General features: G+C 34.3%; 1 protein-coding gene across 4 annotated transcripts in view; it reads right to left on the bottom strand.

Annotated features, from left to right (window-relative positions):
- Nucleotides 1–12541, bottom strand: part of LOC127426074 (ephrin type-A receptor 8-like) — a 146135-nt gene extending 133594 nt beyond the window's left edge. For all 4 annotated transcript variants that reach the window (XM_051672572.1, XM_051672574.1, XM_051672576.1 and 1 more), the window contains exon 1: nt 12325–12541. In XM_051672572.1, coding sequence (XP_051528532.1) covers nt 12325–12412 — 88 coding nt within the window. In that variant the 5' untranslated portion in view covers nt 12413–12541. The remainder of the gene's footprint in view (nt 1–12324) is intronic.
- Between the last annotated feature and the right edge of the window lie 1899 nt (nt 12542–14440).

Below are 14440 nucleotides of genomic sequence, written 5' to 3'. Positions count from 1 at the left end.
TTATGTACCGTTTTTTTTTTATATTTTAGTCGAGTAAAAATATTTTTGTTGGCTTTGACTTTTAGTTCACTACTAGTGTGAGGAATCACCCTTGCAGTCGGAAGAATATATGTCTGAGGGCTCCTGCGGCAAAAGTGCACAGCAGAGTTTGGAGTTTTTGTTTGCTCTCCATCATCCAGGGATGTGGAGGTGAATCTGGTCGGAATGACAGAAACAGCCCCTCTGGCCAGAGCGGTGGCTTTTCACAGCGCAGCCACTGCCATATAGTTCAACACAGGCATGTTTTTATGTCTGCTGTGGGCCACTCCATTTTTCGTTTATGTCAGAATGTTATCTATCTCCTTTCGTTCTCACGCTTTGCGCCCCTCTCTCTGTCTCTTTCTCCCTTTTGGAAAAACTGCATCAAGTGGCTCTTTTTTCATACTGCCTTGCATCAGGTCTCTTCCTCTAGTGCAGGCTGGTACAACACTAGCTTTCAGAGAGCAAATTACATAGACTGGCGCATAGACTTGGTTTTGAAGTCAAAAACAGCAATGCCGAATGCATTTAACAAGATAAATTCAAACAAACAAATTGCTCTGTTAAAAAAGCTATTTTAAGGCATCCACAACCGTATGACTTTCTTTCTTCTTTGCAGAATGACAGCCTTAGTCCCCATTCACTTTAATTGCATCTTTTTTTTTGGTGATTCCTAAAATCTCCTTTAACATCTCACCAACATGAAGGTATGTAAATAATGACAGATGCTTTTATTTATTTATTTTTTGTGTATGTGTGTGAACTGTACCACAATGTACTGACAATTTTTGAAAGCACCAAACAAAAAGAATGTTTCCATCTCAACTATTCTTTTAATTTAGCCTCAAGGGAACATTAAAGTCTAAGTTAATAGGTAAGGTCAGCCTTAGCTCAAGTGCTAGCAAGAGTGTGCTAGCATGCTTAACATCAGTATTCTCCTCAGATTTGGCCTTATGAAGCCCTGGCTGCTACCAGACTGTGTATTGATTTAGAAATCCTTGTTCCACAAGTGCACAAGTCCAAACACACTCCTCCTACACTGTAAACCCAGACAGAAAAGTGAAAAAAGACCATGTTTATTCTGATATAGAAAGTGTACTTGTAGGTCAGCTAAGACAGTCTGTTGTTCGGAGGCATATGATTAACACCACAGCTTAGACAAAGGTAACTGCACAGGCTTGACTTACCTTGCTTTGATTATTTAGCTTCAAGCTTTGACCAAACAACATGCACAGATATTGTGCAGAACTCATACCGAAGAACATGTCTATAGAAATACCTCAACTGTAGTCTCTGGCATCTCTGATTTTGTGAAACAATCTTATGAAATATTTACATTGCTTTACATCTTTACATTGCCTTGCTAACATAAATTCCTAATATGTAGCCTAGTTGTTGTGGGTTCAGAGTTTAATTGCATAATTTGTACTATTTACAGTTATTTACATTGATTTGTTGAACACGTGCTAAAAGCTGGTACTGTCACTTTACGAACCGGCTGTTCTGTAGAGAGCGTCTGTAAATGAGCACATTTTAATGAGATAGGACTCAAATGGCTTTTTTACCTCATCCCTGCTATGCATGATTATAATTAAATGTTTATTTTTTGTTGTTTTTGACCAACAACTGACTGTATAAAACAGGAAGGAGACATAATTCAATGACAAATGGGTTGCGTGGATCTCGTCTTTGGACACACATTACACTGAACAACTTTTACTCTCAACACACAGTGAAATCTGAACATTTATCAGCCAGTTGCCAAATATATAAATTTTAGTCACATAGCGTGAAATTTAGTTGCAAATGCGAGTGATTTCCTCTCATTGTAGGGAGCTGAGCATAGAGTAAAAGACCGATCTTAGGATTTAAATTGGTTACGATATCGAGATCGCTCAAATGAAGATCGCGATGCATTGGAAAATCTATATTTTCACAGAGTCCTAGTCGTATGGCTACTTAGCTATTTTTCATGTGTCATTTAGCTACTTAGCAACAATTTAATTGACATTGCGATACTTAGCTACTTTTTATTTGTCCTATTGCGACTTATCTACTTTTTTATTCATCATTTAGCTTACTACTATTTATTTGTAGTTTCAGTGATTATCTACTTTGTATTTGTCGTATTGTGACTTAGCTCCTTTTCATTTGTCGTTTAGCTACTTGGCAAAAATGTACTTGTCATTTCGATACATAGCTACTTTTTATTTGTCTTATTGCGACTTATCTACTTTTTAATTGTCATTTAGCTTACTACTATTTATTTGTCTTTCAATGATCAGCTACTTTTTATTTGTCGTATTGTGACTTAGCTCCTTTTTATTTGTTGTTTAGCTACTTAACTAACTACTTTTCTTTTGTTGTTTAGATAATTAGCTACTTTTCATTTGTCGCTTAGCTACTTATCTACAATTTACTTGTCATTGCAATGCTTAGCAACTTTTTTGTCGTATTGCAACTTATCTGCTTAATTTGTTGTTTAGCGAACTACAATTTCTTTATCATTTCAGTAATTAGCTACTTTGTATTTGTCGTATGGTGACTTAGATACTTTTTATTTGTTGTTTAGCTACTTAACTAACTACTATTTTTTTTGCTAATTAGCTTTTTTATTTGTCTTATGACTACTAAGCTACTTTTTATTTGTTGTTTAGCTTCTTAGCTACTTTTTTCATTTAGCTACTTAGCTTAGTTTATTTTTCGTTTTGATAATAAGGCTACATTATATTTGTTGTATGGCTACTTAGCAACTTTTCATTTGATGTAAAGCTACTTAGCTGCTTTTTATTTGTCATTTAGCTACTTAACTAACTACTATTTTTCATAATTAGCTTCTTTTTATTTGTCTTATGACTTCTTAGCTACTTTTTATTTGTTGTTTAGCTTCTTAGCTACTTTTTAGTTTTTTTCATTTAGCTACTTAGCCAACTACTATTTATTCATTTCGATACTTAGCTACTTTTCATTTGTCATATGGCTACTTAGTTACTTTTTATTTGTCGTTGAGCTACTTAGCTAATATTTATTAGTCGTTTCGATGCTAAGGTACTTTTATATTTGTCGTAAGTGGCATTTGCTACTTTATTTGTCGCTAAGCTACTTAGACTACTGTTTATTTTTTGTTTTGATAATGAGCTACATTTTATTTGATGTTTAGCTGCTTTTTATTTGTCGTTTAACTGCTTATATAACTTCTTACAGTTCATATAAAATAGGTACTGTCCTCCTAAATTAAACTTGGCATTCAAGGTCTTCTAGATTTTTATAGATCACCTTTACTGGGGATTGAACACACAACCTTTTGGGTCATCATCCCAGATCCTTAACCACTACACCACCCCTCCCTTGAATAGTTTAGTGCCTCTTGCTCCATACAGTCACAAATCCCCATTCATCAAACTCACAAACAGTCCACAATCAATATCAAATTCCCTAGCAAATCTCTAAGAGCCACATGCAAGTTTCCTCTTTGTTTTTCTTTACAGCAAGGATGCACAATAAGCTACTCTTATGTAAGAAATCATAATGCAATTCCCTACATGTGACACACATTCTAGTTATCTCATTTAATCAACACTTCCTTCATCATACACAGAATGAAAGAGTGATGAATAGCTCGAAGCAAATATATCCAGTAGATGGAAGGCGGTACGAGGTTTAAGACACATAGGTCATTAAACAGCAGATCAAGTCGAGAAAACTGTGCAGAGCCCACTTAAAATCATGTATGAACCATGTGATGCTGGGCTTCAAATTATGGAGCAGGAATGTCATCTCTTTCTCGGCCCCCCACATGGAAATAAAAGGAGGGAAATAATTGACAGTACTGTTTGGGAATTTTGGTTTCCTTCATGGGAAGATAAGGATTTACTTTGTGTGTGTTTTTTTTTTTTTCACTGTCACACTTCAAGAGTTACTTATTTTTTCTGACATTTAGAAGCATGGCAGTTTTGATGTAACCTGTCACTACATGAAGTAATGCGTCTACATTTAAAGCATCTTAACTGCATCACAAATAAAAAATAAATTAAAAAAACTGAATGCAATAGAATGTTCTGCAAGGATATTGAAAAGTCCGCAGTTTCCTTCATTGCACTTTAAGAAATCATCAAATCTATTATTCACGTATTTTTCTTAATATTTCTCAAACAAAATCTCATCATAATTACCATATTAATCAAACTTCTAACTTTTTAAAAACTCAAAAATTTTGTACATATTTCAAATATTTACTCTTATAATTCAAAATCAACTATTCTAAAGGCATTTATATTCATATTATTTTTGATTTTATTTTTTCAAAAATATTTTTATATAATCTTTATATCTTTATATATATTTGTTTCATCATTTTGGGTCAACATCTGTTCTTTATAAATAAACATGACTTGACTTGAATCCCACAATCTCCAACTCAACTGTAGTGTCTACGATGATCTAGCTTAATTATTATGTCCATAAATAAACACAGGATTGGGCTCATCTAGAGTCAAATCTTTTTATGGAGAATAAAGATGTAACTATATTGTGTAATAGAAGTAGTAGTAGTAATAATAATAATAATAATTGTTATTGTTGTTGTTATTATTTATAAGAAACAGCCAGGTTGTCAAAACAAACAAACAAATATATTTTTTAACCTTTTATTTTTAGAGTTTGAAATTATGTTAGACTGCAACATTATAAGAGCCTCAGATTATTATAAGACATACAGACAACCATTCATCAAACCCTCTTATTTAATGGTTGGTAAAATCATTCTTCAGATAAAAATTCTTCTTCACAAATCAAAGGTCTAAGTTTGAGAAACTGGCTGACTAAAATTGAGCAAGTTTTTAATAGATCCACTGATAAATATTCTGATGGCATTCTGGATTTAGGGCCAATCTAGACAATTACACTGTGGAGTACTAAACTCAAACGACGATGCCTATGTTCTGGTTTAAAAAAAAAAAAAAAAAAAAATGAAAAATTTAAGATAGAGAGATCGACTTCTTTTTCTCAGAATAATGTTTTTCCTGCTAATGTAGTGTTTGTGATTGCCTTCCAGCCATAAGCAAGCTGAATGTGAAATCAATTTGATGTCTTACTGTCTTCTGTACTGTTTATTATGTCTTTCAGCATAAAATAAAAATAAATAAATAAATAAAAATAGACCAAAGATATTGAACAGGTCTATTTAAAAAAAAAAAAAAAAAAAAAATTTTTTTTTGGTTTAGACTTGTGAAGTCAAGCTTAACAATGTTTTCCCATAATTTTTTGCGGGGGCAAAAAGAAAATGCTTCCATTCTGAATTCCTCTGTTTTGTGTCTGTTATCTACTGTAACATATGTTATATTACATAATATTCCCTTATCACAGTAAATAGTACAAACAAATTACATTTAAATAAAACATCAATGCCCAATGAATCCATAATAATTTTAAGAGGTGTAAAATTAGTTTTCAGGAATAATTCTGCAGCTACAACAAGCGTGGACTGTTTTGAGTACAATGATTTATGCCCGTTTGATATGCCATATACTCTTGTCATCTCCAGAGAGTGCGGGTAGGAGAAACAGAATGTCCAACGAATATCGAACCTGAGGTCACTATGTCAATATTCACCATCATTATTTAAACATTTTTGCACTGTACAGTGCAGCTATGATCAGTTATAAACACTGATATAAATACTTTTTTGTTTATGGGGTAGCTGATACAAAATACTTTTATGGGGGTAGCTGATACAAAATACTAGAAGTTGGTATGTCCTGTTCAACAGCATTTTTAAATTTTTGTATAATTATTTTGCATGCAGCATTTATGACCTCATAGTAAATAAAATATTACATGGAATACTATTTGTACTTTTAAAAATTCATTTGTTACTCTGCAGGGCTATTTAAATTAGACTAAGTTAAAAATGTGCTTAAATATGGCAAAGAAATGGTGACCATTTACAAGACCTGTAGACAAGGGCGTAGCAGCCACGGGGGACGAGGGGGACACATCCCCCACACTCTTTAAAAAGGTGATTTTTGTCTCCCGCACTTTTCCGAGCTAAACCCATACCAAGTCCAAATGGTGGATTTGTATACAGTATTCTTTGTGTTTTGTTACTTTGGGCTGATTGAGCGACCATCCAGTCAATCACAGATGAGTTTTATGAGCCGAAACAACCCTTACATAATAGGCCATCAGTCAGACAGTCTAATCAATGCAGCTCAGTTCATTTCTACAAAGTTTCTTTCAACAATGCTCATTTTTTCATGTTTTTTATCGGCATTGATGTTGTTCTAAATAAATAATCTAGAGATGAGGAACACACAAATGAGAGTTATTTATAGGCACATCGTTCTTGATTGGCAGCATTACGTGAAATGCACTGCAGAAAAAAAAAAAAAACAATGGGCATTCCTTCTTTAAAGCACACATTGTAAGTGGAGTTTATATCAGCGCATGAGTCTTCATTAAGTTATGCATTTTACATTATGTTTGTGAGGTAATAGTTTGGTTGTTTTTGCCAATTTAAGCAGATTACTAGATCTGTGTTAAATATGTAAAGCTATTTTTAATATCAGCTCCTCTTTTTTACCTCTATTTTGGTGTGCAGTCAACAAAATGTAGGAAAAAAGACAGATCTGCTGTGTTCTTAGAACACTTATGCATTTTACTGAAGTCAATAGATATGCAGACATACTTTTGTATACATGAACGTACGGACGTTATTGAAACTCATTATAATTATTATAAGACTATTATTGTTGTCTTTTGATAAAAGTCATGATCAGCAGCTCACAAACTGTAGGGAAATTATAGATTTGCTTTGTTCTAATAATGCTTAAAACCTTTACTAAAGTCTCTTTGTAGGTCTGTAGACATAAACATTTTAAAGGATTACAATTTTCTTTTGATCATTGATTCAGTGATTAACTCATTTCAAACAAGACACTCATTTGTCACCACCTTCTGGCATCTGAACAAATTTTGGTGAACGTATTCAAAACACTCGAGCCACAATGCACAAGCACAGAGTAAAAAATACAATTGTGCACATGCACAATTGTCATTATTGTAATTGATTAAATAATTTATTCAGGACCAGCTTGTGCTCTGTCTTTTATTGTCATGCGTGAAACAGAAGTAAGTGCTCCACAAGATGCCCTTTATTTTTGGAGCTAAAAATTTGGCCATTATTTTGCAATAATTGAATCTTTAAAATACTACAAATATTAAAAGTAAATAATATGAAGACGCTGGCTACCGCCCCTGGAGTTCACTAGTTCTCTAGTTCGAATCCCAGGGCGTGCTGAGTGACTCCAGCCAGGTCTCCTAAGCAACCAAATTGGCCCGGTTGCTAGGGAGGATAGAGTCACATGGGGTAACCTCCTCGTGGTCGCTATAATGTGGTTCGTTCTCGGTAGGGCGCGTGGTGAGTTGAGCGTGGATGGCGTGAAGCCTCCACATACACTATGTCTCCGTAACAACGCGCTCAATAAGCCACGTGATAAGATGCGCGGGTTGACGGTCTCAGACACGGTCCTCTGCCACCCGGATTGAGGCAAATCTCTACGCGACCATGAGGGCTTAAAAAACACATTGGGAATTGGGCATTCCAAATTGGGAGAAAAAGTGGAAAAAAATCCACCAAAAAAAAAAAATAATAATAATAATAATATGAATATATTAATATAATACTTACTGTAAATTACGCTTATATATTAATATACTGTAATATGTTAATACTGAACTGTAAGTGTTGGGTTTGTGCGAGCCACCTACTGACAGCTGTGTCCCCCCACATTTAAAATGACTGCTACACCCCTGCTTGTACATGTTCCTCATACAGCATATACTCTAACTTAAAATGTTGATATGTCATTCATTTTACTAAGTCCTTTTACTGCATTTGTTATTCTAAAGAACAACATGGCTGGGTAACCAATACTGACTCCAACATTTGTAACTAGCCTTTTTGTTCATCAATTTTCATCATATTTTATATGCTATTTCAGTTAGTAAATATTTGGTCTTCTAAAATAGCGTTATGTTATAAAATATTAAAATAGCAAATTTTGTTTTATACTTGTACAGAGGACAAGTAAGGTATAATGCAGTTGCCCCCCTACAAGTACACCCCACCCCAGCCTGGCCCCCCCTGTTAAAATGGTCTAGAACCGCCACTGGATAGAAGATCGTCACTGCAGAAAACATCAATTAGATGATTTATAAACAGCATTTCAAACTCTTTTTCCTGCTTAATATTGCATTGGCTCAAAAGCTACTTTTTAAGGCAGGTAATATGTTTTTCGACAGAGATTTTCAAAGCACTTTTGTGCAGGTTAATGGAGCAATTCAACAAAACACCAAACGCATCAGCAGTTACATGCCGAAAAGTGTATGATTAAAGTCCACAGAGTTATTTGGAATTTCAAACAGTCTCAAAATATGTTCCTTGATTTCTTTTGTCATTGCAGCTTGCTGAGCCCAAGTCTGCCAAGATGTCTTTAAAGGTCTCGCATGTTAAAAACGAAAGTAAAATTGCAAGGTTTATTTTTTCTTATATAGACTTTATGGGGTCCAAAAGTCTGAGAAATGCTTTGATTTTGTATTTTTCTAATTTAATAAAAACAATTTCACTGCACATACAATTTGAGTGAAAAGCTGATTTGAAAAATGTACATGTATTTCATAATTTTATTTTGTAATTTTTGCCTTAATTACAACAAGCACTCAAGCTGGCATGCACCTGATGATCCATGTTATCCAAGCATGATTTGAGAATGTTCCAAAGATCGTCTTATGTTCGTCAGTTGAAGTGAACATGGTCAGTGTCACAAAACTGCTGCCTAGAAATAGTGCAGAATCTTTTCTTTAAAAGTTTCTTTAAAATATTCTAAATTCATTTTTTGTTTTACATTCCGATGTTCCAATGACTTTTGGACTCCACTGTATTCTCTGTTTCATCCCTTGTTTGTCCAACACTCCTGTCTAGAGTCATTTCAGACTCCCTCTCTCTCCCTCGCTCACCTTAGCAGTCTTTACGCCGTATTGAATCATTTGTGACAGTGACCGGAGAGGCAGAAATAGGACGCAAACCATGTGTTCACTTAGTGTGTCTGAGCGGAACATCCATGACAAGCCGCAGTCTCCAGCACACGCAAACTCTCTCTAAGGCACGATTCTACGAGATGGGAAGCATGCTATGGCTGGAACGGGGGAAAATAGCCACGTATCCAGAGGCTGAATGAGGTCAAGAGGTCAGAAGTGTTTCTGTTCTCATAGTAAAGAAGTGTGATATGACAATGTAACAGATCAACAGTGGGGGTTTCCAATTCTAGACTCGCAATGAAAGTAATGCAGGGGGTCGGGTTGACTGATATGTGAAACATATAGTAATTTCTTTAAAAAATATATGCTGTATATTTCAAAATATTTTTCTAAATGTGGTTAATTTGTTCTATAGCTTTTTTTTTTTTTTTTTTTTTTTTTTTACAAATAATGATAAAAAAAACAAACAAAAAAATCTTATATCAGCTTGATTTCATTAATTTTTAAAGGTTATTTTTTATGTTTGGACAGGCACATAAACAGACAATTTTAACATATTGACAACATCTAAAATGTCTATTTTCATGGCAAAAACCAGGTTGAAATATAAAAACAGGTAAAACAACTAAAAAAATGTTAGATGTTTAAAATAAATCTTTAAGAAAAACTCTGAAATTAAATCTGGACTGACTTTGTTAAAAACCATTTCAAGGTTGTCAGCAGAATCAAACTTTGCAGAGGACTAGAAATAACACATTCCAATAAAATATGTAATCTAATGAGATTAAAAAAGATGCTGTCAGTATTGTACATGTCAGTGTCTGACCACACGTAACAAAATATACACTTAACATACAAATACCTACAAATGAGATCAGCCTGCTTATATCATCCTAAGTAGATATGGTTTCTTCTACAGAGTGTAAAAACATCATTAAACTAATGTAAATCTCTTTTATTCGAACCGTAAAGTGGTACAATGAATTGAGAACATGGTAACTTTCATTTAGAAATTTGGGTCATTAGTAGTTTAGCATATTGCAAAAATGTTTACATTTTTAATGAAAGTCACTACACAGTCAGTGTTATCAAGAAAATCTGGCATTTTTAAATTTGGGGGTCCATGGAAATGGCTGAGAGTCTAGTACGTCAAAACATTTTAGCAATCCTGTTCTAGACAAATAACACAAATGCATAACACTTAATAGTAACAATTAAGCTACTTATTAACATAAGTAAATGCATTAGGTATCATGAACTAACAATGAACAATATACAATATATTTTTTACAGCATTTCTTAATCTTTTTTAATGTTAATTAATAAAACACAATTGTTCATTATTAGTTAATAGTGCATTAACTGATGTTATATAACTTTTGATTTTAAAAGATTAATAAATGTGGTAAAAGTATTGTTCATTGATAGTTTATGTTAACTAATGTTGTTAACTAATGTTAACAAATGGATCCTTATTGTAAATTGTTGCCATGTTAATTTATAAAAATACAGTTGTTCATTGTTAGTTCATGTTAGTTCATAATGCATTAATGTTAATGTATACAACTTTTAATTTAAATAATTTGTTAGTATATGTAGAAATTAACTAACTGAGATGAATAAGCGCTGTAAAAGTGATGTTAACGAATACAACCTTATTGTAGACTGTTACCAACCTAATTTTCAAAATCAGCTAATTAAAGATGATGAAACTTTGACAAAACCTGACAGATATATAGAAAATGCCAAAAACTGCAAACAATACAGCATTGCAGGGTATGTGTTCTCCGTCAGCAGTATTATATGATGGTTCATATACTCTATATTTAAAACCCTACATTTTGGCATATGTGATCGCACCGATGAGTTTGTATATCATTAAGAGAAGACAATTCTCTTTTGTTAAAGGTGATTAAGCATATCATGACCCTTATATCTCAGCAACACTTCACTTTTAGGCAGTCTAATGCTCAACATGTTGGATTACTGAAAGATATATGTAGTCAGTGATATGATATGAGGGTGCATCTGTACCCAAAACCACACATTTACCTTTAGCATACGTTTAATTCATCGCACAGATCGTACAACATAACTCCAAAGCCATCATGGTATCACTCCAATCACAATGACAGATCTGAAACAGTGTGTTCCCTATTTTACAGTGACAGACTAGCCCACACACATTCACACACACACATTCGCATACAAATAAAACTGATCTGAGGGATTTTATGCAAGTTTCCACTGATCCAAAGGCAAGCGCACAAACTCTCATGCATGCAAGTCCATCTCGAATAAAGTTTTCTTGCCTTTCGCACTGATGCATAGAAGCAATATAGATGTAATCATCGAGTATAGGGGAGATTTGTGCTAGTTGTCACACTTTTAACTCCATTTTAAGCTCAGATTTATTTTAAAAGTCAATTTGTGACACTTACCTTAAAGTCTTGGCTACAATAGATCTAATGAATATTTCCATCATTATTGACCCGGAAAAAAGTTTGAGTTTATTTAATACATGTTGAACTTTGAACCCCAGGGCATGTTGTCACAAAAGTTCAACATTTATTAAATTAACTGTATCTTTTTTCCAGGTCAATAATGATGGAAATATTCATTAGATGTTAGATGACACATCTAATCTAATACAGATTAGATGTATATCCAAAGTAAATGGGGTAAGTTGTCACAATGGAACCTGCCAATAACCAACCTATTATATGCTTTTCAGCAAGACTGAAGCAGTAGAACATTTACAAAGCAGAAAACAATTCACAAAATGGCAAACAATGGAAAACAAACATTAATATCAAACTATTGTTTTAGCTAAATACATTGTAATTAATCGATTGTATAAAATTATAGCATTTAAAATGCATGTCTTACCTGACATTTATGAAAAATACCCTTGTCCTGAGAACACAGTTCAACATATCGGTTTAAATCATTACATAATTGATATTTGCCTTAATGTATTCCAATCTGATTTTTATGTGTTTGCTTGTCTACCCAAGAGCTAATAATTAATTTAATTATATTAGTATTTTCAAAGACAGAATTGGAGTATGGAGGACAGAATTCACAAAAATTTCCTAATTTAAGATTTATGTAATTGGACTTTTTACTGAAGACATAACCCTTGTGACAACTTCCATGGATGACAACTATCCCCGCTCACACCTAATATGCATCACTTTGTTGTACTGTCAACTGTTGGCAAAACACCAAAAATGCATGCCCATATAATCCAGACACACATACACTTACCTTCGTTACTAGCAGTTCCTCTGGACCCCAGAACCTGCATTGATATAGTCCACACTAAGAGGGGCAAGAGCCCTGGATCTGATGCCATCGTGCAAATGTGGACCCGGTGCGTGGGGAGAAATCTCTCTCTCTGCCTCTGTCTCTCTCTCCCTCTCCCTCGCACACTCGCTCTCCTATGCTGTCTGCCAGATTAGAAGCGGAGCAGTAGTCTCTATCAAGAACTGCTTTCAAAACTGCCTGCCTGCACTTGGACACTTGCAACACCACCAGGCACAGCGCAGGGGTGTGTTCAGCGATGCCTGTCAGATGAAGAAGCCAATCAGAATGCAGGGTTTGAAATAAATGTAAGTCTTACATTGACTCCACCACACACAACATACAGTATATCTGATCTGGAGCCACATTCCTATGCATGCATTTAGATAAATAATTTGATTAAGGTTGTGTTTGGAAAGTTGTATTTCGATTTGATTGGTATCTGACTGTGATATTTTCAAAATCATGAAGAAAAGACTTTTGTTTACAGAATATAAGAAAATAAGGCGATATGGTCTTTTGTTAATTAAAAGGGTAGTTCACCCAAAAATGAAAATTCCCTCATCATTTACTCACCCTAATGCCATCCCAGATGTGTAACTTTCTTTGTTCTGCTGAACACAAATTCACATTTTTAGAAGAATATTTCAGCTCTGTAGGTCCATACAGGCAGCATAAAAGTAATCCATATTACTCCATTAGTTAAATCTATATCTTCAGAAGCATTATGATAGGTGTGGGTGAGAAACAGATCAGTCCTTTTTCACTGTAAATTCAGATTTGTAGTCAAAAAGGACTTAAATATTGATCTGTTTCTCACCCACATCTATCATAACACTTCTGAAGACATGGATTAAACAACTGGAGTCATTTGGATTACTTTTTATGCAAATCTTAGTTTGTGTTCAGCAGAAGAAATAAAGTCATACACATTTGGAACAACATTAGGGTGAGAAAATGATTTTCATTTTTGGGTGCACTATTCCTTTAAGGTGATTAAATATATTGTGACCTTAAATCTACTACAAAATTGCACTTTTTTGGAAATTTAAAAATTTCACCCTCATGTTGTTCCAAACCTGTATTACTTTTTTTATATGTGAAAATGTTGACCTCCGCTGTAGCTCACAAATAAAATATGTGCCTTCAGAAGTATGTCAGGTTTGACGTCAACAACATTTGGTTACAAGATGTGAGAACCAGTGGCCTTTGGCATTAATGAAAAATTTCATAGTCCATACACCTTTTGTCCATTTTAAAGCGGAGGGGTACGGCCGGCGCTGAATCAGCTGATCAGCGGGAGAGCGAGATGAGGGGCAGCCGGAGGCGCCGGTTCAAGAGAGAGAGAGATGCACGTGTTTTATGTTGGTTTAAGTTTATGTTGTCCATTAAACTTTATGCTGATTGTTCAGCCGGTTCCCGCCTCCTCCTTGCCCAACATTTACCTGTTACAAACGCATTTACCAATTTTCACATTATGTTCTGAGATTTTATTCAGCTCTGTGTGATTTCTAAACACTGGTTGGAATAGGATGGACCTTTTGCGATGTGTCTGGTGGCATTACACGGATATACACACTAGAATGATAAAATGATAGAGAAAGGACCTCATACAAAACAAACCTAGATGGGACTTGTGACAAAAATAAAGTACTTTGCATCCTTTGTAAGTCGGAAGTTTACCACAGAAGCACACCAAATTTTAACTATCACCTACAAGCTAAACACAATATATGGCACTGATAAGAGACCGCTGCGCAGCTTGTTGGAGTTCTCCCGTTCATATGATTTAAACTTTGAACCTGTCTCTACTTAGCTTTTGAAGCATCATCTAATGATTACTGGACAATTTGGATGAAGTATCATTACGTGGGCAGTGTCAGCACTTAAAGCAGAACAAGATGTTGGTCATTTTCGGAATGGCATACTACCATACTATTTCTGTTATACATAGATATGACATAAGCAGTAAGAGTAGTATGGCTTGACTTTCAGCACTTTTAATCTGTGATTAACTATGAAAAATTATGTGATTAATCGTTATTAAAAAGGTTAATCTACTGACAGCACAATTAACAAT

Source organism: Myxocyprinus asiaticus, chromosome 35 (assembly GCF_019703515.2).
Source record: "Myxocyprinus asiaticus isolate MX2 ecotype Aquarium Trade chromosome 35, UBuf_Myxa_2, whole genome shotgun sequence".
Classification (NCBI taxonomy): domain Eukaryota; kingdom Metazoa; phylum Chordata; class Actinopteri; order Cypriniformes; family Catostomidae; genus Myxocyprinus; species Myxocyprinus asiaticus.
The sequence above is the reverse complement of the archived record's forward strand: the minus strand, read 5'-3'. Positions and strand labels throughout refer to the sequence as shown.